Raw genomic sequence first — 23804 nt, forward strand, 5'->3', positions numbered from 1 at the left:
TCCTCCAGCTCTGCGCCAAGGATCCCCCAGGATTTCCCTCCTGCTCGCCCCGGTTCTGCCCTAACATCAGAGCAGGGCTGCTCCCTCAAGCTCCGCTAACGGCTGGGTTCATTCCTCACCTCTAAAGAAATGAGGATAAAAGCCGGCTGGGGTGCAAAGGGCACAAAAACAACTTTCGCGGAGGGAATGCATCAGTAGAGAGAAGGGGAAGCTGGAGCTTTTCCCACTGAGCGCCGCGAAATCCAGGCGACGAGTCAAAAGCCTCGCTCAGAGCCTGGCAACGCCGCGCCGCGAGCTTTGGCTCGCTCCGTCGGGCACTAAGGCAGCAGCCCGAGGGACTGGCTGCCCCCAAAACGCATCCCCATATGTGGGCCAGGAGGGTGTCGACGGGGCTATGGGTGTTGTGGGGCCAGCAGAGGAGGGGGTGGGCGTGACGTGCGGTAGTTGAATCGCGATGAATCAATAAATTGGGCTTTTTTGGAGCTAATACTCGTAAAGCCTAAAAATACCCCCAGCAGTCTGGGGGACTCTTTGGTAGGTTATTAAATCCCTCGAGCTTCATTTCCAGTATTAGTGGCTTGGCACAGCAGAGCCCCAACGTACGAAGGCAGCTGTATTTCTGATACTGCCCACGGAGACGAGGCAAAATTCGTTTAATCTTTCGCGTGCGGTACGAAATCTGTTTTTATTAATGGCTTGAGATTAAGGCTTCTCCAAGGAGAAAGAGAATCATGTCCGTAACGTGGATCTCTGCCTCCCTGCGGCTGTTTGCCCTTCGCTTTCCCAGCCTGAGGAGGGAGGAGAGGAGGAGGAGGAGGATGCTGCGAGGGTCTGGGCATCTTCACCCACCCCGGTGTGACGTGCCCAGGGCAGCACCGGGGTACGTGGTGCCAGGAGGGGAAGCACAATTTGGAGGAAAAGAAGGAAAAAAAAAAAAAAAGAAAAGAAAAAAAGCTATTGTTTAGCTCAACAGTTCCTTACGGAGAGAGCTTTTTATAAACGGCGCAGAACGGCCGGCCTTCCGCAAGGGAAGGGAAAACCACACGCAAATGGCTCCGCGGGGTTTGACTCAGCACCTGCCCGCTGGGAGCGAGCAGGACGTGGGAGGCAGCGCGCAGGGGGTGAAGGAGGGCAGGCAGGGACCGGGGTCTTTGGATCAGGCTCTGCATTTGCAGGCAGGAAACCGGCTCCGGTGCTCCTGCATGCCGGCGTTTCCCCGGCTCTCGTGAGCTTCTCTCCCTGCGGAGCAGCTTTTGCTCCCAGGGGGATGGGGGAGGCGGTGAGCGAGGGGGAGCCGCAGCTTCCAGCTGGGCAATCCGGATCTGGTCCCTGGCTCCCCAGCCCAGGCAGAAAAACCTCCTGTAAGCACCCTCCTGCGCTTGCTGCAGAAATAAAATCAGCTGGGGGCCCGTCCTGCAGCTATTTCCATCTCCAATGGGCTCCTTTTCCAAGGTAAAACCAAAGCTGCTCAGCTGCTAATTCATCACCCCCGCCTTGGGATTCCAGGCACCGACGGGGTTGTTCGTTACGGTTAATTATCACGCGGCGGTGTGAGGTCTGCAGGCCTTGGGAGAGGTCTGCGCAACATCAGCCGAACAGCTCGGCACTGCGAAAACCGCTCCTCTCAAGAGCCCGGAGAGGGATGCTCCGGCTTCTGCTCTGGGGCCGTACCACTGCGATTCATCAGCCACCGGCGCCTGCAACGGGGCCACTTTTGCACGGCCCCTCTGCCCAGCGGTGACCTGCGGGGCTGGGGCGGCGTGCAAGGGCCGGCGGGGTGTATTTCAGCTCCTGAGCTTCCTGCTCAGGCCACAGCTGCTTCTGCAGGAGGCCCTCTGCGGACACCCTCTGTAGACAGGTAGGAGCAGCTTCACGTTCGCAAGCCCTGGTCCTCATGGGGGACCTCAACCACCCCGATATCTGTTGGAGGGACAACACAGCCGGGCACAAGCAATCCAGGAGGTTCCTGGAATGCATCGATGATAACTTCCTCCTCCAAGTGACAGAGGAGCCAACGAGGAGAGGTGCCGTGCTGGACCTTGTTCTCACCAGCAAGGAGGGGCTGGTGGGGAATGTGAAGCTCAAGGGCAGCCTTGGCTGCAGTGCCCATGAAGTGGTGGAGTTCAAGATCCTCAGGGCAGCGAGGAGGGCGCACAGCAAGCTCACTGCCCTGGGCTTCAGGAGAGCAGACTTTGGCCTCCTCAGGGACCTGCTTGGTAGATACCATGGGACAAAGCCCTGAAGGGAAGAGGGGCCCAAGACAGCTGGTTGGTATTCAGGGATCATCTCCTCCAAGCTCAGGAGCGATGCATCCCAACCAGAGGAAGTCAGAAGGCCTGCGTGGGTGAACAAGGAGCTCCTGGACAAACTCAGACAAAAAAAGGAAGCCTGCAGAGGCTGGAAGCAAGGGCAGGTGGCCTGGGAAGCTTCTGCAGAGAAATGTCTGAGCAGTCAGTACTGGGGCCAGCACTGTTTAACATCTTTGTCAGTAACATGGACAGCAGGATCGAGTGCACCCTCAGCAAGTTTGCTGATGACACCAAGCTGTGTGGTGTGGTCAACACGCTGGAGGGAAGGGATGCCATCCACAGGGACCTGGACAGGCTGGAGAGGTGGGCCCGTGCAAACCTCATGAAGTTCAGCAAGGCCAAGTGCAAGGTCCTGCACGTGGGTCGGCGCAATCCCAGCACAACTACAGGCTGGGCAGAGAATGGATGGAGAGCAGCCCTGAGGAGAAGGACTTGGGGGTGTTGAGGGATGAGAAGCTCAGCATGACCCAGCAATGTGCGCTGGCAGCCCAGAAAGCCACCCGTGTCCTGGGCTGCATCCCCAGCAGCGTGACCAGCAGGTCGAGGGAGGGGATTCTGCCCCTCTGCTCCGCTCTGGTGAGACCTCCCTGCAGTGCTGCATCCAGCTCTGGGGGCCCCAGCACAAGAAGGACATGGAGCTGTTGGGGTGAGGCCAGAGGAGGCCACAGAGACGATCAGAGGGCTGGAGCACCTCTGCTATGGAGACAGGCTGAGAGAGTTGGGCTTGTTCAGCCTGGAGAAGGCTCCAGGGAGACCTCAGAGCACCCTCCAGTCCCTAAAGGGGCTCCAGGAAAGCTGGAGAGGGACTGGTGACAAGGGCAGGGAGTGACAGGACAAGGGGGAAGGGCCTGAAGCTGCAGGAGGGGAGATGGAGATGAGATGTGAGGCAGAAATCCTTCCCTGTGAGGGTGCTGAGGCCCTGGCACAGGGTGCCCAGAGAAGCTGTGGCTGCCCCTGGCTCCCTGGCAGTGTTCAAGGCCAGGTTGGATGGGGCTTTGGGCAACCTGGGCTAGTGGAGGGTGTCCCTGCCCATGGCAGGGGTGGCACTGGGTGGGCTGGGAGGTCCCTTCCAACCCAAGACATTCCAGGATTCTGTGATTCCTTTTCCCTCCCAGACACGCCTGCAATTCCCGTGAGCACCCAGAGAGGATGCATCTGCACGAAAAGATGCCAGGCTCACGTTAATGGCATTTGTGGCCGTTTGCGTGTTTATCGGGATGGAAGAAGCCATCTCCGTTTCTCAGAGCCTGCTGGCCTGGCGCTCACACAGTAAGAAGGGTTTCTCAGCAGGAACCAGCTGTAAAATGCAATGGTAAATGACACTTTTCTACCTAAATTTCTGGGTTTCCTGCTGGGGAGCCGCCCGGTGGCAGGGGCTTTTGCTGCAAAACCTGCAGACGTGTTGTCATCTCGTACACGATGATGTTCCAACAGAACCAGAGACCCAGGGCCAGGAGCAGAGGAGTCTCACTCCCAGTTCCACTGGGACAAAGCCGTTGGGTGACCGGAGAGCCCCCCCAGCCCCCCTGTGCCAGGGGAAGCCCGTGCACAGGTCAGCACCAAAGAATTAAAACCCTAAGGTAGCGTTTCCAGAAGTGCTAGAGACATGGCCGGGCGCTGCAGGGGGGGAGTTTTGACGCGCTTGGCAAAGCCACCACCTAACCCAGAGCAGCCGGTGCCGACGCAGAGCCTGGTTTCGCACCCATGCAAGGGCTCGGACATCCTTTTGAAAGTCAGGAGGCAAAAAGCAGAGAAGTAATTTCACTGAACATGAAGTTGAACTCTTTTCCATTTGAAAAAGAACTGGATTTGGGTGAGAACTGGTGAACAGTTCCCAAGCGAGGCCAGGCACGGGCACAGGAACCCCCGTGAAGACTCAAGTTATTCCAGATGGTCCCATCCAAACCCCTCGCTGTGGCTCGCTATGTGACGGGCACCGACACGGCCGGCTCTCCTCCTTCCCGCTCTCGCTGCCTGGAAGAAAGTCGTAGGAGCTGGACGTGGCCCTGGTTCCCAGGTACGGAAGAGGCACTGACAACCCCGCAGCGTTTCCTGCAGCTCCTCGCCTCCCTCCGCCACGCCAAGCCACGCTGGCGTGGGGCTGGGAGGATGCCGCTCGCTCCAAAGCTGGCGCTGAACGTTGGTTGAGAGCAACAGGTTTTGTACTAATTAAAGAGGAATCAATTAGGCTGCAAGATATTCAGCCACCTGGTGCTTCTGACTATTTTTTCCTCCTCCTTCTCTTTTTCCTTAATGTGCTGCTGCTGCCTCCAGGGAAGTCATGAAAGAAGCAAGACACGTTCCAGTTCCTTGCTTTCTCTTAGATTGAAAAAATGCTGTTTGTGAGGAAATCTGTGCAGGCCGACCAATTAAAGTGCTGTACATGTCCCTGAGATCTGCAACCGGCATGTCCTGTGCCATCCATCACTCCCTCCGGCCGCTCTCCTGCCTCTCCATCAGCGCATGTCACTGGCTCTGGCAGTCGGTTTGTGCTGCGGGGAAAAAAATAATGCACAGCAAATAAAGAAAAAGCAGGGAAGGAGGTGGAATGGGATCCCAGGGGAGGCACAAGGAGTCCTACACGCGAGGAAGCCCTTCGGAGACCCGGTTGCGCCAGGTTTTCCCCTGCGAGCTGGTCCATTAGAGTCTCTCTGTGCTCAATAGCACGTAAATCAAGAGGAGCAGAGAGCAGCAGCTGCCCAGGCCGGGTTTGCCAAGCACTGACCTTGAAGAAAACAGGGAGAAGTCAGCAGGGAGCCCCGCGGCAAGTACTGCAAGCGACGCGGGTGAAAATTGGACGCCGGCGCGGTGACGAGCGGCAGGGGAGCAGCAGCGGAGAGCTCTGCCCGGGGCCGCACGGGATGCCTCTTCCCCTCAGACCGAGGCTTTTCCCACCCGCGGCTCTGCCCTGGGGAGGGCTCGTGAAATCGTTTTGATTTGTCCGAGCACAGGATAAAGCTCTCTTGCAGATAAATCAGATTTAATATTAAATATGAAAGGGAATAGCAAAGGGCAAAAAGGAGAACCTGGACTTGGATGGCAACGTAAAGGTCACAGAAGAGAGTATTAATGACACATCGACTGACACACGTTAGGAAGCTCCTAAAATTCCGGCATTAGGGAGGATTCATTAATTTAACTGATTCACTCTGTGGGAACTGCTGCATCAGGTGCACTAATTCAGAGCAGAGACAGTAACGCCCTTCTCCTCACTGGTCCCCCTCCAGGAACAAACTCTGAGAGGTGCTGGGTGGCTCGAGGTCTGTCCGGGGTCCCCGTCTGACACTCCGCAGCGATGCTTTGGCAATCACCCACGAGACGCCAACTCGGTAAGGGAGAGGCTGACCAGGCTGGAGCCACGCCGAGGAGAAACGCCGGCGTCTGAAGCATGCGTCGTCGCGGTGGGAGCGGCTCGTCTTCCCACAGCCCCTCTCCGAGCAGGAGGAGCCCCGTGCCGCGACGGCCAGGGGAGCACCGCAGGGTAGGTCTTGCCAAGCGGACGCTGCGATGGCTATAAAAACACAACGGATGAACCCGTTAGCATCCAAGAGCTAAAGGTGAAGGCTGTGCTCACGTGGCATCCCCCTGCCACGCGGGCGGCTGCGCCGCAGTCTGCCTTCTCCTGCCTATTTTCAAGGGTACCTTTTGTAACAGCCAGAATAAAACCACGCTGCTTCCCACCGCCGCAGCTGCCGTGGGAGTCACCGCGCCGGCTCCTTCGCCTGCCGCAGCTGTGCCAGCCCCACCTGCCTTTCCCTGCTGGGCTACACGGCAGCTCGGAGCCAAGGACGAAGGCTGTGGGAGAGAGCCTGGAGCGCACCGACGCCTGAAGGGGATAAGCATCGTGTGGACAGAGGTGCCAGGAGACGTGACGGAGTCCCCTCCTTCCCCTCTGCTCTGCACTGGGAGCTCTCGAGATGAGTAATCGCTGCCGACGTCTCGAGAGCACAGACATGGCAGCTGCCACGGCTGTAGCAAAGCTCAGGTTCGCTCCTTCGCTGAGCGGTGAGGAGCCTTCAGAGAAAAGCTTGTGCAATGCCCTGGATAGCTCTGCTGCTTCTCCAGCCAGGAATCAGCCCCTGGGGAGCAGGAGGGGGCAAAGCGGGTGAAAACAATCACTTTTTGGGAGCCAGCACCTTTCTGCAGTGCCCAGACCAAAGCCCCGGGCTCAGGATGGGGCAGCATCTCCCGTGCATTACCTGCACCGTGCTTATAGCTACAACAAGAATCTATCGGAAGAAAATATTTTCTCCCCTCCAAGGGGAACTGAAGGCACTGGAGTTACAGAGATTTTTCCGTGCTGGCGCCAGTTGTGCGTCCGTGGCCAGACACAAGAAAGAGCAAACGTTTGGGAGGACGTGGGAACTGACTCGGCCCAATTCCTTGCTCCACATACGCGGAGCCTGGAGCACTTGACGGGCACTTCTGCAAAGAAGGCCAAAACCTAATTGAACCTCTTGCCTCGGCAGTACTAAAGCAGAGCTTGCCCCTGGGGCGGAGGGGAGCAGGCATCGGCAAGGCTAATAATACACCACCACTCCCAGGGCTGCCTTCAATTAAAAAAAAAAAAAAAAAAAAATGCAGTCAGCTGATTTAGGAGAGTAACAAAACGTCCCCTTCGCAATCAAGCCATTGGCTTTTATCTCTCTTGTAGGAACAGGCTGCCTTCACGACCAAGGAAGTGATATTTTAGAGTGTCTAATAAAGCAGTCTAAAATGAAACTCTGCGGAACAATAGCCTTAGCTGAGAGCTGGCATTTGAACAGAAAGTCGGGCGGGGGAGCTGTGCTACAATTTATTTCCTCTCATTTCTAAGAGGGAAGCAAAACAAAGCAGACACCTGAGGCATCTCCAGCTGGCGCTGGAGATTTAGCAAATGCTGCCATCACGCGGGGAAGCCTTTGCTCAGCCATGGAGAAGCTGCGGGTTTGGGGGAGTCCCCGGGGCGGGGATGCTGGTGCTGGGTGAGTAAAGGAGCCCTCTCCATCCTCTGCCAAAATCTGGGGGGGTAACACGGGTGCTAAGCCAGTTATCAGTCAGCAGCTCCTTATCTCCAGCACAAATTGCCTTGGCTTTAAGCGGCCATGATGTCGGGAAGCTGCCGGAGCTTCTGCCAGCGCGAAGGAGACGCCGTGGCTGCGTTAATGCCAGGCCTTCGGCAGCCGGCGGTTCTCCCAATCTCCCAGCCCGTTCCTATGGAAACAGGTTGGGAGTCTGCCTGATTTTCCATAAAGAAGGAGAACGGAGAATGAACTCGTATTGATTAAGTTGATATTTATCACATTTAGGGTGTTGCAATTCAAGAGGATATATGGCCCCATAACGCCAGCTATAGATTATTTCATGGGCACGGTATATCACGTCAACGCAGCGGAGAGCGGCGTTGTAACCATCCCATTCTGCCTTAACAGCAGCCAGGATGAATCATGCTCACTGCGGCTGGGTTAAAGCTTCAGAGCGATCACAAGCAATTAAAAGGGAAAATAATAATAATATTAAAACAAAAGAACAGATTAAGGAGTTGATCGTCGTGCGCTCCACATGCTGCGGAGTCATTCGTGGTTCGGTGGAGTGGGTGGAAGATGCTGCTTATGTGGACTGGTAGTGCCTGACCCCCGGCATTTGCAGGTCTGTCATGATCCTCATCCCAGGCAGGGGCGTTTGTGCTCCCAAATCCTCCCAGGAATGAAGATGTGACAATTTCAGCTGGTGCGAGGGGTCCTGTCTTAGAAAAAGAGTCTTCCCATTACAGCAAAAAACCCCCCACACCAAAACCAAACTAGGAAACACAAGTCTCCAAATCTCCGAATCCAGAAATCATCTGAACCCCCCCCCCCAAAAAACCCAAACCATGAACAACCCTCAACCTCAGCTTCAAAAATCTGTCACTGAATGCGAGCGGCAGCCGAGCCTAGCAATTCTGGGGCCTGACTCACTGTTTCTCCGTGCCTGTGGTGACTCCAGGATCATTGAAATGCCTTCACAAAGCCACAGGGAAGCGGCCGTGGTGGGCGCTGGGTCCCCACCCAAAGGCACACGCAGCCACCGTCTCTCTGGGACAGGCAGAGCTGCTGGCAGGGACCAAGGTCCTCTGAGGAGCTCGTGTTTTGCTTGTTCATGGGCAAGTGTAGGCAGATGGCTCCCGAAAACACATCCAGAGCCCACGCTCATCCCTCCTGGCTCCCCTCCACATCCACCACCCCAGCAGCGGAGGGGCTGGGGACTCCCAGTCCGACGGTCCCAGATACGACTATCGTTTGCCGATCGTACCGCAGCGAACAGGCACTGCCCTGCCAGCAGCCCCTGAGCCGTACGAACTACTCGCGGCGCCGGTACACCTCCTGCCTCTCCGCTGGCACCCAAGTGCCGCCGCCGCCACCGCCGCCGCCGCCTCAGTGCTCGGATCCCTCTGCCAGATGGTAAATGACACACAACTATTTACACGCACGCGGCAAAGCAGCAGACAGGAACAATCTGTTCTCTGCCGGTAGTTTTCTAACTCACATGCTTGGGAGGGGGCGCGTCCCCGAAAGGGAGGATCCGCAGGGACCAGAGGCTGTGGCCTGGTTTGGGAGCGGGACGTCTCCGTCTTCCTGGAAAGGACCGTGGGGGGGACGTGACTCGGGCCTCGAGTGGAGGGGCAGCTCTGGCATTAAAAAACATGTATTAAAGTGGGGGGAAGGGAGTCCCATGGGAAATGGGGAGCCCGGGGAGCCCCACGAGGGACAGGGGGGGCCCAGAGGAGACGGCAGAGCGCTACCACAGGTGGAGGGGGAACGGGGGCTGCAGGGGGAACGTGGGGGTGCGTGGAGGAAGGTGGAACCCCACAGGGCACGGGGAGGCCCACTGGGCACCGGGGAACCCGCGGGGGGCCCAGACACCCCCCCCCCCCCGCCCTCCCGACGCCCCGGGGACACGCGGGCGGCGCGCAGTGCGCTTGCGCGGCCCGGCGGTGTTGGGGCGCATGCGCAATAGTACAGAGGCGCGCCGCCGCTTCGAATGACTGCTGCCGTTGCGGCGGGAGGTTCCCCGGGACACAGCGGGAGCGGCTGCTGGTTCCCAGCCGAAGGGGGGGGGGCGGGCAGCTGCACAGCGTCTCCCACAGCGGAGCGAGCGAGGCGGCGGCGGTAGCACAGCCACGCATTGCCCTGGCTAAACATGGCCGCCGCGCGGTTCCCCGCACCTTGCGCAGGCGCGGGAGGGCTCTCGCGTGCGTCATCACCCTGCGCCGGCCGCGGCACCAGCGGCGGCAGCGGAGGGGGTAAGGGGGCGAGGGGGGGGGGGGGCGATTCCGGGCCTGGCCTCGCCGCTAAAGCCTGGGCCCAGGCGGGCCCTCAGCGGCGCCGGGGGTGTCCGCGGGCCTCCCGGGAGGAACTGAGCCGCGTCCCCAGCCCGCGGGTGTCATCCGGCTCCCGCCGGGCCTGGTGACACGGGCGGGATGGGGACGCGCTGGGCCCAGGCCGCGATTCGGCCTCCAGGAGCGCGGGCAGCCCCGGGCGCTTCGGGGACGCGGCGCGATCGTGTCCCGGCAGCCCCGGGGCTCTGTCGGGGCCGGGGGTTCGGTAGGGCGGGGTGTGCCCTCCCCGGCGTGGAATAAAGTGTTTTCCTTGGTGCCGCTCTTGTGCTCGAGTCCCGGCCTGGGGGAGCCGGCTCGGTACTCGCGGCGGCCCCGTCTCCCAGCCCGCACGGTGCCTTCGGGGACCTCTGCGCTGGCTCGTCGTGGTTCTGCTCGGGGAAGCGGTGTGAGGCGGGTAGCGCGTATCCTGCCCTGGCTCTTGGGATTTATTTTTATTTTTCCTCTCTCTTTTTTCGAGGAGTAGTTTAAGGTGACAGTTCTTCCCGCAACCCCTCTCCAAACCGGGAGAGAAGCTGCCTCTCCGGTGCGGACCAGGATCCTGTCCCAGCGACAGCTCGTTGCTGGCCGGGGACTGTAAATCACCGCAGGTACCGGGGGAAGGAGCTTCCCTCCCGGTCCAGGCCCAGCTGTGGCCGCCGTTGGGAAGGAACTGGGGGCTCGGAGTGCTCGGGGAGCCCCAAATCCTGCCTCACGCTGGGGAAAAGCCGCATCCCCTCCCTGGGCCAGGCGGGAGGCCGCTGTGGGAACGGGAACCGAAACCGAAACGGAGCTCGCAGCCATCTTGCTGGGCTGACGGGTTGCCTGCAGCCTGCCCGGCGCCGCCTCTTCTCCCCGGGAGATGTTCTGCGGTTCAGAGTTTCTTTTTTTCCGTTTATTTTCTCACAAAATAAGGGAATTTGAGGTATGGATGAGACTGAGGTAAGAGTGTGGGTTTTTTAAAAGCCTCTCGTCCTGCCTGCCAGGATTTTGTCCTGCCTCAGGGGTCGCCTTTAAAACGAGTTCGCTGAGTAGGGGGGCAGTGAGACCCCCCCGGAGCTGGGAAGGGGGGAACCCCCCTTGCTGCAGTGAGCCTCCCCAGCACCCACACATGGAGCCCATGTTTATCTGGGTCGGTAAAATAAGTCACGATGGTGGCAACTGGGTGCAGTTGGAGGCTGTTAATGAACTTTTTTTAATGAAAGGGAAATTTAAGTTGGCCTTGAGGTGTGTTTGATGGAGATAGGAAGCTTTGTGGAGATAAAGCTTGCATCGGAAAAACTATGAGGATAGGTGACTTAAAGAGGTCACTGGGAGGAGGGTAGGACAGGGACCTGGCAGCAGGTATCAGTTGTATTTTTATCCACTCGGTTTCACAAAAAAAGCTGTTGTCAAAGAACTAGAATATATCCCGTGCTAGGTCACTGTCCCGGGCTTGGCTGCGATAGAGTTAATTTTCCTCCTAGGAGCAGGTCTAGCTACTCCAGTGTTTTGGATTTCGGATGAGACTAATGTTGATAACACACTGATGTTTAGCTGTTGCTAAGCAGTTTTTACAATTAAATCAAGGATTTTTCAGCTTCCTAGGCCCTGCCAGCAAGGAGGCATGAGCCTTCCGCAGGAGGTGCACAAGGAGCTGGGAGGGGACGCGGCCAGGAGAGCTGACACAGACTGGCCAAGGGATATTCCATGCCATATGATGTCATGCTCTGTATATAACTGGGGGGAGTTGGCTGGGGAGGGCCGTGACTCGGGAGCGGGCTGGGCATCGGTCAGCAGTTGTTGAGCAATTGTGCCGTGCGTCACTTATTTTGTATATTCTATTATTATTATTTTTGATTTTCATTTTCTGTCCTATTAAACTGTTTTTATCTCAACCCATGAGTTTTACTTTTTTTCGATTCTTTCCCCCATCCCACTGTGGGGGACAGCGAGTGAACAGCCGTGGTTGTTTTAGCTGCCGGCCAGGTTAAACCACAACAGTTACTTATTTTTAAAAAGCATATTAAAAGCTTAGACTTATGTCCTGTGCCCAAGGGAGGTGGCACAACTGTCTGTGATATGAGTGAATTTTGGGCTACAGTCCCCAAACACTTTTCATACTGTTGCCAGTGGCACACCCATCCAATTTCTTTACGTGTACTTCCACTGTGGTGTGATGCTTTACCTCTGCGGGTCGTGTAATGTCCAGGAAACAAAGGACATTTGGGGTTTCAGACTTTTTTTTTTGGCCACGAGTCTGAAAACCGTTGCAAGCCTGTTGCAACTCTGTCCTGCGTGACCATACAAGCTGCTTCGCCTCCGTGTGCCCCCCGTTTTTTCGATTGCAAAGTGGGTCTGAGATTCTTCCTGGGGTCAGAGGAATGAAACTTGCTTGTGTTTCGGAAGCGTGGGGTGAACCTTTAACAGACAGCATCGTGAAAAGACAAACCGCCCCTGCGCAGCTAGCTTGAAATTCAGTTCAACAGGGGGTCGCTCTGATTAAAGCTGTTTCTCATGGTTAACTTTGTCCACGATTCCTGACTGCTGGGTTCTGCGCTGGGCAGACACAAAGTTTACTATTTGTGTTTACATGAATAATTTAGACTCGGTAGAAAACAGGAAAGCTTCATGAAGACGTTTGAAATGCCTCGGTAGCAGGGAAGTTGTTTAAACTGCATTTCTGGAATCCTATAGTTGTGTAAGTAGGTTCTGAATTGTGGTTTGTTTTTTTTTTCTTCCTAGCAGGCACCTGCTCAGGACAGCAGAGTGAATCGCAGCTCCCTTTCTTCTGGCGCGCAGGTGGCCCGATTCACGCGTGTGTCCTAGCAGTGCGCTATGAACAGAGGCACTGGTCGAGGCAGAGGCTCATATCTTACTCAGTCAAGACATAAATGCCCCAGCACTAATCAAGTTTTTTTTAACCGTCCTCATCCCCCACGAGAAACTAATCAGTTAAACTTTTTACACCACCAGTTCCTAACAGAGCAGGACACTGAGGTCTGTTTGCTTCAGGGACAGGGATCATACCAAAACTCACGCGTCAGAGGCGTGCGAGCTGTGGCACCGGCTCCTGCAGAGAGATGGCAACCCAGCTGCAGCAGAGGAGGATGGCATAGGTTCTCCAGCAAGCGTCCGTGGGTAGAAACTTTGCCACGTTATTGCTCTTCTCAGTACCATTGTCAGGACTCGGAGAGAGATTCTGACACAATCAGGCTGAATTTCCAGAGACTGTCTCTTGCCGGGCAAGACTGCGAACAAGAAATTCTGACTATTTTCAGGCAGCTTGGGGAGGGGAAGACTTGTACAGTTCATGATCTTGCACGTAAACTTAAAAGTCAAAAGAAAGAGGTCAACCGGGTTTTGTATAAACTCTTCAGAGAAGGCAAGTTGCGCAAAGGTGGAGAGACGCCGCCGCTGTGGAGGATTGCCAGCCCACGCGCAGGGAGAGAAAGAAGCCCCGCTGACCACAGCGGTGGTCACGCAGATCCAGCTTCTGAGAGCAGAGAGGAGAGCAGCGCGGTTGGCTCAGGAGGCACCGATCCCATGATGGCTGAAACGAAGGACAAAATCTGCAACTATTTGTTCAGCGTGGCAGAAACAACGGCGCTCAACCTTGCCAAAAACATTGGGTTTTCGAGGGCCAAGGATGTTAATGCCTTTCTTAGCGCTCTGGAAAAGCTGGGAGATGTCCACAAGCAGAACACAAGCCCCCCACGGTGGTCCCTGACAGACAGGAAACGTGAGCGGATGCAGATGAGGCTGAAGGCCAGCACGGTAACACAGGCAGCGGATCCCACCGGTCTTCCACTTTCCTCCGTTCCTCCGTGTCCCCATGAGATGACCGTAGCTTCACCAGCAGCAACAACATCAGAAGAAGAAAGTATAGGAAGCGAGCAGCAGCCTTTGGGGCAAACTGATCGGAGCGATGCCAGCGACATGGAAGCAGCCCCAGCTGAGGATACGAAGCTCGAATTTTCCAGTTTGAGTAATTATGATAACTCCGAAAATGGCAAGTGGGCCACAGATGATATCCCAGATAATCTGAACACTATCAACAAGCAGCCCAATGAGTCAGAATCCATCATGAATTCCCAGTCTTCTCCCAGTTACACCGCCCAGTTTGAAACTGCTTTCCCGTGTACGCCCGTAGAGAAGCTGATGGCTTGTCAGGAGAAGAACCCAGTGAGTGGCCTTACCGAATATTCCCAGTACACGTACCAGCACTGTGAGTTTGCCATGCTGGAGCAGAGCGGACCCTCTCACGAGCCACGGTAAGAAATTTTCCTACCTTTCCTGAGCTGTCTTTTTGCTTAAAATGATCTGACTTCAGCTAACTTGACCCACTCGGCTTTGTCCTGAAGGGCCTGCTCGTTAATGTTTACTTCATTTCAGAAAGATTAGCCAGGTTGATTCCTTGCAGCAGCTAAAAAAAACCCCCAAAACCACCCCAAACAAAACAAGGCTAAAATTTAACCCCAGGTAGCCCAGTTTTGACAATCCTGCATCTCATTCTGAGCAGCAAAGGCGGGATTCATCTCTTCAGCTAGGTCCCATCTGATTTAATCACTTGGGTTTCAGTTTGATTGTATGTGGGGAAACTGGTATTTCTAAGGTACCTCTCAAGACGCTCTCACCCTGGAAGTGTGAAAAGACAAGAAAATTGGCCTAATTTCTAAAGGTGGAGTTCCAAGCTTTTTTTTGTTTGTTTGTTGGTTGGGTTTTTTTGGTTTTGGTTTTGTAAGGAGGGATCTGAATGGATTCAGCCCCATAACCCCTCTCCAGATCTGGTTTGACCTGTTCTTTTTGGAAGCAGGTTTCCTCTGTATAAGGCTGAAGGTCGGAAGAGAAGCCGTGTTTGTTACAGTTTACAGGGAGGAGAGAGACAGAAACATCAAAGGCCAGAGGTTTACTTGAGGCAGCACCTCTCTGAGATGGTGTGAGTGCCCTGGATAGCCAGGGAAAATGCCCCAGGGACAAGTGACCCCGAATGACCAGGTGCAGGTGGAACAGCGCAGGCTGCTTGTAAGCTTTCTTCCTCCCTGTGCAGGAGACGTAACTCTTCACATAGACCCATTACACATCTCTGGCGTGCGCGGAAAAAGGCAATTCATCCTGTTCCTTCAGAACAAGATCTGGAGCTGCTCCTCTGTCGTGAACAGCTCTGGAAACGCGATGAAGCGAGGCTCTGACGCGAAGCTGTCGGGGCACACTTGGTATTTTTGTCTTCTGCATGTGGCAGCCTGGGTTTGTTCTCCCGGCCAGGAGCTAGCTGTTCCTTCTCTCCTTCTCACTTCAATTCCAGGAGCAGCCTTACCTGCTTGCTCTGAGAAGACCATGCTTTTGCATCTCGATTTACCTCTTTGGTTTTCTCTTTCAAAGATTTAAGTTCCAGGCAGTGATTAATGGGCGCCGATTCCCACCGGCAGAAGCAGGGAGCAAAAAACTCGCTAAACAGGAGGCAGCAGCTAACGCTATGAAGGTCCTGATGAGCGAAGCGGAGAACGGAAGACAGGGTGGAATTAAATGTGAAGAGCCGTTTCCCTCTGACAACTCTGAACTGGAATTGGTGAGTCTTGTTTTCATTACTTGTGAGGCTGATCAAACAGTGTTTAGCCTGAAACTGGTTTCCTTCATCTTCTTGCTGTAGCCTTTGCATCCAGAGCCGGAGCCATCGTCGGTGCCAGCTCAGCTCAACCTGCTTCCTGGGAAGCACCCTATCAGCGTGTTAATGGAGTACGGACAAAAATCAGGGAACACGATTGAATTCCAGCTGCTCTCTCAGGAAGGCCCACCTCACGATCCGAGGTATGGGATATTGTTGTCAGCTTTGGGAAGGACAGAAACCCTTTCTTTAATATCCTTCCTCTTCAGCACGCTACCCTCATTCCTGGACTCGGCACTGACCTTGCAGCATGCTCCTCTTGTCCGAGGAGTTTGGGCATGGCTCCTCCAAGACGTCTGCCTCCAGAAAGAGACCAAAACCAATGCCCTTTCTCAGAGAAAGGACACTGTTTCTTCTACCAGACGAGGAACAGGTTCCAGTCCTGGTCCCTACCCCGTAGTGCTCTACTGGGAGTATGTAGGGCATCGTGGTAGATTTAAATTGGAGATAACCCAGAAGGATTTAACTTGAACTGGGAGAAGGGGATAATAAAAAGATCAAGACACCTATGCTTAACATTTTTCATATGCTGTAATGTCCTGTCAGGTTCAGCTACTGTGTGAAAATGGGTGACCAAATTTTCCCTGCTGTGGTAGGAAACAGCAAGAAGGGAGCAAAGCAAATGGCAGCAGAAGTTGCTGTGAAGATTCTTTCTGGAGAGTCTGTACCCCATGTCTTGCCTGAACAGGTACAGAGAGCTTCTTTATAAGACCCAAGTGTTTTGCATTGGGTTCTCCCCGCCCTTTATTTCACAGTCCAATGGATTTCACCCCACAGGTCACGCGCTGGCTCTAGCAGAGGTTTGCTGAGTGCTCTTGGCCTGCGGTAGTACCAGCTGCCCAGTATTTAACAGCCTTCTCCTGTCTAACTCTGCTCTAGCCTGTCGTGAAGCCCCACAGTGACCAGTCCACGCACAGCTGTGGACCTTGGATCGCCACTCTGGATGAATCCAAGGTGGCGAAAGCAAAGGGCATTGGGGAGCTCATCAAATACCTTAACGCCAATCCTGTCAGCGGCCTGCTGGAATACGCCCGCTCCAATGGCTTTGCTGCAGAGTTCAAACTCATCGACCAGTCAGGACCTCCCCATGACCCCAAGTAAGTAGCTGCATCTGTCCAGGAGGAAATTTTGCACTGTTGTTACCCAGGAGAAAGTGCAGAGAACGCAAAATTCCTGATGCGGTTCAAGATGGCAACAGGCTGAACTGCTGCCTCTGCCAAACCTGAGTCCAGATGACAATAAGCTCCTCTCCTGTCTCCCCTGAGAGAATTTAAAAACCAGACTGAAATCCCTAGGTTTCTTGGTTTCTCAGAGGTGTGCTGCTGTCGTTACAGGTTTGTCTATCAGGCGAAGGTTGGAGGCCGCTGGTTCCCGGCTGTAACTGCGCACAATAAAAAGCAGGGCAAGCAGGAGGCAGCTGATGCAGCACTCAGAGTCCTGATTGGGGAAACAGAGAAGATTGAGCGCGTGGAAGGGACGAACATCACTGAGGTAAATCGTCTTCCTCCAAAGCTGGGACTGCCTGTCCTCTTCCATTCAGTCCAGCAGAAAAATCCCTTTGAGATCAACTGTGAGATCTTCGTTCTCTGAAGGTGTAAATAAGCTGACGTTTTCCCAAAGTGGGTTAGATGTTTCCTCAGGGCACAGATGTACTCTTCCCTCCTGCTGGCGTCTCCTTTAGGGCTAAATTATTATAAAATTCTTCCACAAGCTCCTGAAATGTGTTCCTGTGGTGGAGCAGGAACATGCTTAGTTTTAATTCTGTGATTTTTACTTTTTATTTTTCCTCCTTCCAATTTCCTTCATGCTGCATTAAAAATTGTGTGCCAGCTCAAAAAAACTCACGCATCAGCTAAGAGCAAAGCTGTGGTTGTGTCAGGATGGCTGTCCCCAACCTGTGCTGCTTTAAATCACACTTAGAGTTTTGTGATCTCTTAAAAGCCGTGTTCCAGGCTGCGCAGTTGAGCACAGCAGCTGTGGCTCTAAATAGAAAAGCCATCAGGGAGGATTTGTCAGTCAGCAGTGCTAGAGGAGGCAAATGCCCGTCTGCAGTGGGAGTGACTGTGCAGTCTCCTCACAGGCAGCCAGAGAAGGAATTCCTCCAAAGCCAGTAACAGATTTCCTTGGCTGAGTCTCTGGGAACAGGCAAGATGGGTTTTGTTCCTTTGCGATGGGGGTTTCCCCTGGCAGTCTCATTCCTCAGCCCGTTTCACTTGCTGCCAGGAAGACGGCGTGCTGCTGTCTCTTAATGATGTGCTCAAAGCAGAACTCAAAGCGCTGGACAGGGTTTTCCCAGAAATACCTAAAAGAACTTCACCCACCCCTTGACACGATACTGTTCACGCGCTCCACCCAAAATCGTGCTGCCTGTCGCTCGTGTTTTCTGTGTCCCTGCCTTCTGCTTGGATAGCTGCGCTTCAGGTTAGCTGCTTCTCGAGCCGTTTTGTTCTGTGCCCATGATCTCTTAGCACTCCCGGTCCTGTGTCCCTGTTCCAGCTCCCCGTGAGCGGCAGTACGCTACACGATCAGATGGCTATGCTGAGCCACCAGCGCTTCAACACCCTCACCGCTCGCATCCAGCACAGTCTGCTTGGGCGGAAGATCCTGGCTGCCATCATCATGCGGAAAGGAAACAAGGATCTGGGAGTGGTGGTCAGCATCGGAACGGGTACGAACAGCTTCTTCCAGCGTAAGCTGAACTCTCGCTTGCCTGCAAGAAATCTAGGGAATGGCTCTTGCTGTAGGCTTCTTCAGAGAGGGCGAGAAACGTTCCCAGGGCTCGCGTGGTGTCACAAGTGATCTGGTTATAGAGAGAGAACAAAGCGAATGTGCCTGCAGCTATATTGCTCTTAATCTTTGCTTGCGTTGCTACGCGCTAGTCTGTGCATCGGAGCATGGATTCTTTGCGTTGTACAGCAGAAGATCCCGCAGCTTCTCTCAGCTGCGTGTACCTTAGATCCCTTCTAGTTAGCTGCCACGCTTCCACCCAGAGTGGGGGCTGTAAAGCACTCGGGAAGGGACACTGACCCTAAACCTGTGGCAATCAAAGTCTCTGCTGTCCCTAAAGTAGTGTGTGTCCCTTTATTTTCCTAAGTGTTTGGATCAGGATAATGATTTAATAGTCAGGATGGTGCTGCTGCTGCTCAGGAGCCCAAAGAAGTAAAACTTGAAGCATGATGAAACCCTCCCTCTTTCTGTGAAGCTGTGTGTTGACTTTGACACTTGCCTTTTTATTTATTTCAGGTAACCGTTGCGTGAAAGGGGAAGAGCTGAGCTTGAAGGGGGAGACAGTGAATGACTCCCATGCAGAAATCATTTCTCGAAGAGGCTTTGTGAGGTGAGACAAGGGGAAACCTGGAGGAGAGGGGCCTGCCAAGAGGTGCTGACCTGTTCAAGAGGGACGTAGCTGTGACAGTTCCTTGCTGTGTTGAGAGAGGCTGTGATCCTCTAACCCTGCTGTTTACCCATGTGTTGCTAAATAGAGGGAAGTTATTTCTGATAAGAAAGGGCCATGCCTGAATGGTGCCCAAATTAGTACCGAACTGGAAACTTGCCAGGAGCCCAAGGGCCACATCTGATGGATTTAAAGCATCCTGCAGAGGCTGCTTGGCCAGCACGCAAGGCGCTGTTTCAGTCCGAGCACTGCTCTGAGCCGAGGTGCTGAGGAATCTGTAGGCTAGGTCTCCTCGGCCTTTCTGGATCTTAGTGTAGGAGGCTTTAGGAAAACATGTCAAATGTGTTTGCCTTGATAAGTCAGAAATCCTTTTTCATCGGTTGGAAAGGGTTTACCAAACTAAACTGCACAATTGTTCTCTTCTCTTTACAAACATTCAGTCTGGTACTTTTTTTTTAAAGCTAAAGTGAGATGCAGTCGGACTAGACTTGTTAATGTCTGCCTTTCCAGTTAAGAACAGCAAAGCCAGCTGCTTGCTTAAAGCCTTTGCCTGCTGCCGCTATGCTCCGTGTGTTCCTCAGCGCTGCAAGGTGCGGAGGGCTGGTCCCCGGCAAGCTGTAAAGTCGAAGGATTGCACTCTTGCTTGCCGTCTCTCTCAGCTGTTAATCTTTACGGTCATGGCTGCTGGGCCGCTCTGGCACAGCAGAGCCTGTTGGGGATGAGAACAGTGAGTGAGCTCCACCTCTCCTTGCAAAATAAGTCCCCGCACAGGCTCTGCTTGAGGAGTCTCTCTGAAGCCGCAGTTTTTCTTTAGTCCTTGATGCTACGTTGGACACCTCAAGGTTTTTCCCTGTCCTCGGACAGAAGCAGCCATAAAAGACCCAGTCATTGTAAACAGATCGTGGGGTTGTGCTAATAATACCGCTTGCGTTTGGCTGCCCATGGGGCTCTTTACTCTTAATGCAAACTTGGTGCTGACTAAAGGTGCTAGGTTAACAACCTTGAAGTCTTCTTCACGGTTGGATCAGATGCACGCAGGCAGCAGCCAGCCAAGCTCCTTTCTCTCTCCTGCCAACGCTTCTCACCTGACAGAATACTTATTTTCTGTTGTGTGTCCTCTGCGTGGTAGGAAATCTGCTTTATTTTGTGCCTTTTCTGTAGCATCGAACGCTATGTGTTGGCTTCCAGGTATTCTCAGCCGCAGCTCCTGGTCTTTGCTCTCCTGTGCGGCAGGACTGGGAGCCGGTGACCCGGTGCAACAGAGGCAGAAATCAGGACCCCGTCTGTCCTGGGCGCGGGCAGTGGTTGGATCGACGTGCTCCTTGTCTGAGGAGCAAAGCGGCCTTTTGACGTGATGTTGTTATTTTCAGGTTTCTTTATAGTGAGTTGATGAAGTATGACCCGTCTAATCCTTCCTCTGCAGAAGAGAGCATTTTTGAGCCAGCAGGAGGGAAGAAACTCAAAATAAAGAGCGATGTTACCTTCCACCTCTACGTCAGGTTTGTGTGGGGTCGTGCAGGGAGCGACCGGTGTCTGCCGCGCTATCGCACCCCTGGCCCTGGCTGTTTTCTGAGAGTCAGTGCTAACCTGGGGAGCGTTTGTTTTCTAGCACAGCACCTTGTGGAGACGGGGCACTCTTTGATAAATCCTGCAGCGACCAGGCGAGTGTGGTGGGGCAAGCCCAGCATCAACCTCTCTTTGAGAACCCCAAACAAGGCAAACTGCGGACCAAGGTGGAGAACGGTGAGTGCGTTTGCTCCCTGCACGGTGGCGTGGCCCCAGCCCTCTGAGCCTTTCCAGAGCTCCAGAGTTTCCATACCCCTCCCTGTATGGTGCTGTTGTGGGATTTGAAGCATTCAGGAACCAAAGGGGGTGGGTAAAAGGGATAGGGGCGGCATTAGAGGGAGTCCCTTCTCCTTCCCCTCCCTGCCTGCTGGACTGCCACACTAGCAAGAACACAGCTGTAGTTTGCTGCAAAGCTCTATGTGTCTGACGTCCCTTTCAAGCGCTATTTCCTTCTGCTTCAGCAGTGTGAAAAACGACTCGTCTGTAATCAGCACTGAGTTCCCTTTTTCATGTGATACTAAAATGTTCTGCAAACCTGGAGACAGACTGACTCCAGAGGTCGCTCCATGCCTGTGCACAGAAGATACTTTCCTGTGGAGGGGTTTTGATTTATTTGAATATTTGACTCTTTACAGAAAAGCTTTTCTTCTTCTCTCGTGCAGGGGAAGGTACCATTCCTGTGGAGTCGAGTGACATTGTGCCCACGTGGGATGGGATCCAGCACGGGGAGCGGTTGCGAACCATGTCCTGCAGTGACAAAATCTTACGCTGGAATATACTTGGCTTGCAAGGGGCATTGTTGTCACACTTCGTGGAGCCGGTTTATCTCAGCTCTGTTACACTTGGTATGAGACCTGCCGTACTTTCTGGGTTGGGATGGACGTGCTGCCCCGGTCCTTAGAACGGGGCTGCAGTGACAAGTAACATCCCTCCCGCGAGTGATGGAAAACCTCAGTTGTGGAGGCTGGAGGAGTAACAGACTGAACTGTCGTTCTTGGCAGAGCTGTGCTGTTTGGAAGTGAAAAGGGAGTTTGTGGATTTTATGCTGTGGGTGGAGTGGGTTTTCTCCAAGGTTCTTGATTTTTAGAAGGCACACGTGATCTAGGAGGGTGAGACAAAAATTGCCTGTTTGTGTCTTCAGCGAGAAGCGTTGCGGTCTATAAACCTTCATCTTACACATCTAGGGTACACGTAGCTGTTGCAGATCCGTATGGCTGCAAGCTTTCTGGAGCTTAGGAGAAGCGCCGTGGTTTTCGGGGTTTGGCCTGTCCATCACCTGTGCCGTTCCTGTTTCCTAATGCCTTCGTGTCTGTCTTCGCAGGTTACTTGTACAGTCAGGGTCATTTAACACGTGCAATCTGCTGCCGCGTTGCGAGAGATGGGAACGCGCTGCAGGAAAAGCTCCGGGCTCCGTATCGCGTTAACCATCCCGAGGTAACGCGGGCTTGGCACCTCTTCATCTTTTTGTCTCCCCTTCCACCTCCGCCCTTGGGTTCCGGGCCTCGCTCTGCGGGGTGGTCACCTGGCAGAAGCTCTCCAGTCAGGGTCAGGAGGTTAATGGCCAGAAACCTGCCCCCTTTGTGTCATCCCACGGCGTCTGGGATGACTTGATCTGGGAAAAAGGAGACCGAGGTCGCTCCCGTAGCCTTCAGCTTAGGAAGAACCTTGTGCTTGCTGCTCAGGAGTTTGGGATGAGCTGAACCCCTGCCTGCAGGGGATGGAAGAGGCAAGAGGTTCCCCTTACCAACAAGCTCACGTGGCAGGACTGGTGTTAAGAAACCCTCTTACCTCTCCCGCAGGTTGGGCGAGTCAGCGTATACGACTCTGCAAGGCAGACGGGCAAGACGAAGGAGTCTTCAGTGAATTGGTGTCTTGCTGATGAAAGCGAAGTTGAAGTCTTGGATGGCACAAAAGGGAAAGTAGATGGGTAAGAAGAGCCTTTCCTGACACTGCTTTTCTCTTTGGGGAAGGGGGGCAGCTCTGAAGTTGTGAGTACACTCTGCGCTGTTACAGCACCTTAAATGTGGGGAGTGTCGGAGAGAAGAATTTCAAACCGATGTAAGCAAGCGCTCTTGAAGCAAAACAAAACATTGCCTAGCCTGGACCCTACACCAGCGCCCCGCTGAGCCAGGAGATCTCACAGGCATCCCACCCTGGGTTTTTCCCCCTGCTCCTCTTTGGTCTTCTGGGTGTCATGTCCTTCATCGCTGCCTTTGTCTCCCTTCTCAGACCGAAGCTGGAGGTGTCTCGTGTGTCCAAGAGGAAAATGTTCGCCCTGTTCCAGCAGTTGTGCGCCAAGAACAACTGCAGAGACCTGCAGAACCTCTCGGTGTACTCGGATGCGAAGGAGGCAGCCGTGGCGTACCAGGAAGCCAAGCAGCGCTTCTTCAGCACGCTGGAAGAGATGGGCTACGGCAGCTGGATCCGCAAACCCCAAGAGGAAGATAATTTTTCTTTCCTCGATGCATAATGAGACGCCCCGTGCCTGTGGGGGGGTGAGCGTGCACAGGCGTGTGCAGGGGTGTCTGCGTTCTTTTTCCACCACCTTCTTTGTGAAGTGGAACTGGGAGTGTGCAGCAGTTTCCCCCGTAGGCCTGGCTGCCTTCTCTCTGCTGTTGTCACTCGGACTCTGCCCTTTCTCTTTTTAAAACATGCATGAAAATTCTTGTCTCTTTTTTAAACTAGGGCAGGCTCTGTCCCCATTTGCTTTTATGGTTTTTTTGTCTCCTCTTTTTTAAAAGAAGGCACAAGAAACCAGAGGGATTCTCAGACTGTGAGCTTGAAACCTTTGGACCGTGCACTACAGATCCCTCTGGCAGGTTTTGAGGCAAATTTTCTCTTTTGGAAAAAAAAAAACAAAAAAAACACAACCAAAAACCAAAACCAAACTGACTGGCTGGTCTTAACGTGTCTCTGTCGAAAGGTGGCTGGCAGCCCGGCTGAGCTGGGATGTGGGACTGATCTCTGCAAGAAGGACCAGCAGAACATTCCGCGTTAATAATAAAAAAAGAAAATTTCTGTATTATTAGCTGGTTCTGTGCCGTGGGCGTGTTAATTCCTGCAGAGGGACAGAGGGGACCTGTGTGGAGCTGGGTGGGGTTTGGAGGGGAACGGGGATGAGTTACCGTTTGCGAAATGATGATATGATCTGTGTAGAGCTGTGGCGGTTGTGAATTAAGCCTCTTGCCTTAAGCAGGGGCTTATTGGGCAGAATCGAACCCTCGGAGGGCTTGAGCGTACCCCGAAATGACGGGGCTGCTTCCCCCACCTCTCTCCAGGGCGGGGTGTCTCCTCTCCAGTTTCGGGACGTCGCTCCGGTGGCTGGCAGTGGCTGCAGGCCGCGTTGTGTGTCTGCTTACGTCTGAGCTCAAGCCAGACGTGGTTGTAGGAGGTGAGAAGAGGCTGGGCCCACCCAACAGCAAGTTTATTAGATGTCGTAGAGCAGCCCGCTGTTGGAGCAGCCCCTTTCCCACTGCACGGCTTGTGCTGGCTTGGCCTGGGACGGGACGGTTGAACGCAAAGCAGTTAGCGGGGAAGCGTAGCCCAAACCGGAGAGGA

General features: G+C 54.2%; 2 protein-coding genes across 8 annotated transcripts; one reads left to right on the top strand and one right to left on the bottom strand.

The window, feature by feature from the left end:
• Window positions 1-5340: 5340 nt before the first annotated feature.
• Window positions 5341-9243, bottom strand: LOC129197626 (uncharacterized). 2 transcript variants are annotated; one of them, XM_054806254.1, is made up of 3 exons: window positions 8814-9243; window positions 8246-8718; window positions 5341-5820 (listed from the first exon to the last, which is right to left on the bottom strand). In XM_054806254.1, the coding sequence occupies exons 1-3, from the start codon at window positions 8999-9001 to the stop codon at window positions 5519-5521; spliced, it is 963 nt and encodes a 320-aa protein (XP_054662229.1). In that variant the 5' UTR covers window positions 9002-9243; the 3' UTR covers window positions 5341-5518. The 2 variants fall into 2 exon arrangements, with proteins under 2 accessions (XP_054662229.1, XP_054662230.1); XM_054806255.1 differs by lacking the exon at window positions 8814-9243 and having other exon boundaries at window positions 8246-8727.
• A 44-nt stretch (window positions 9244-9287) lies between these two features.
• On the top strand, window positions 9288-23266 carry ADAR (adenosine deaminase RNA specific). Of its 6 annotated transcripts, none has more exons than XM_054806253.1 (15): window positions 9288-9570; window positions 12367-13895; window positions 15004-15190; window positions 15272-15429; window positions 15833-15974; window positions 16166-16383; window positions 16621-16777; window positions 17783-17954; window positions 18530-18623; window positions 20051-20179; window positions 20290-20423; window positions 20909-21091; window positions 21568-21680; window positions 22046-22173; window positions 22476-23266. In XM_054806253.1, the coding sequence occupies exons 2-15, from the start codon at window positions 12460-12462 to the stop codon at window positions 22714-22716; spliced, it is 3492 nt and encodes a 1163-aa protein (XP_054662228.1). In that variant the 5' UTR covers window positions 9288-9570; window positions 12367-12459; the 3' UTR covers window positions 22717-23266. The 6 variants fall into 6 exon arrangements, with proteins under 6 accessions (XP_054662228.1, XP_054662226.1, XP_054662223.1 ...); XM_054806251.1 differs by having other exon boundaries at window positions 9525-9570; window positions 12370-13895; XM_054806248.1 differs by lacking the exon at window positions 9288-9570 and adding an exon at window positions 9606-10584.
• Window positions 23267-23804: the final 538 nt, after the last annotated feature.

The sequence above is a fragment of the Grus americana genome, chromosome 29 (genome assembly GCF_028858705.1).
Source record: "Grus americana isolate bGruAme1 chromosome 29, bGruAme1.mat, whole genome shotgun sequence".
NCBI lineage: Eukaryota > Metazoa > Chordata > Aves > Gruiformes > Gruidae > Grus > Grus americana.

Excerpts from the sequence above, each read along its gene's own strand:
- LOC129197626 (XM_054806254.1), bottom strand. The coding sequence starts at position 9,001 with ATGGGACTCCCTTCCCCCCACTTTAATACATGTTTTTTAATGCCAGAG. Across the intron at positions 8,719-8,813 it reads ACGCGCCCCCTCCCAAGCAT|AGGGATCCGAGCACTGAGGC; the intron begins GTGAGTTAGAAA and ends ACCATCTGGCAG. Across the intron at positions 5,821-8,245 it reads ACCACAGGCACGGAGAAACA|CCATCGCAGCGTCCGCTTGG; the intron begins GTGAGTCAGGCC and ends GTGTTTTTATAG.
- ADAR (XM_054806253.1), top strand. The coding sequence starts at position 12,460 with ATGAACAGAGGCACTGGTCGAGGCAGAGGCTCATATCTTACTCAGTCA. Across the intron at positions 18,624-20,050 it reads TCTCGAAGAGGCTTTGTGAG|GTTTCTTTATAGTGAGTTGA; the intron begins GTGAGACAAGGG and ends TGTTATTTTCAG. Across the intron at positions 20,424-20,908 it reads GCGGACCAAGGTGGAGAACG|GGGAAGGTACCATTCCTGTG; the intron begins GTGAGTGCGTTT and ends TCTCTCGTGCAG.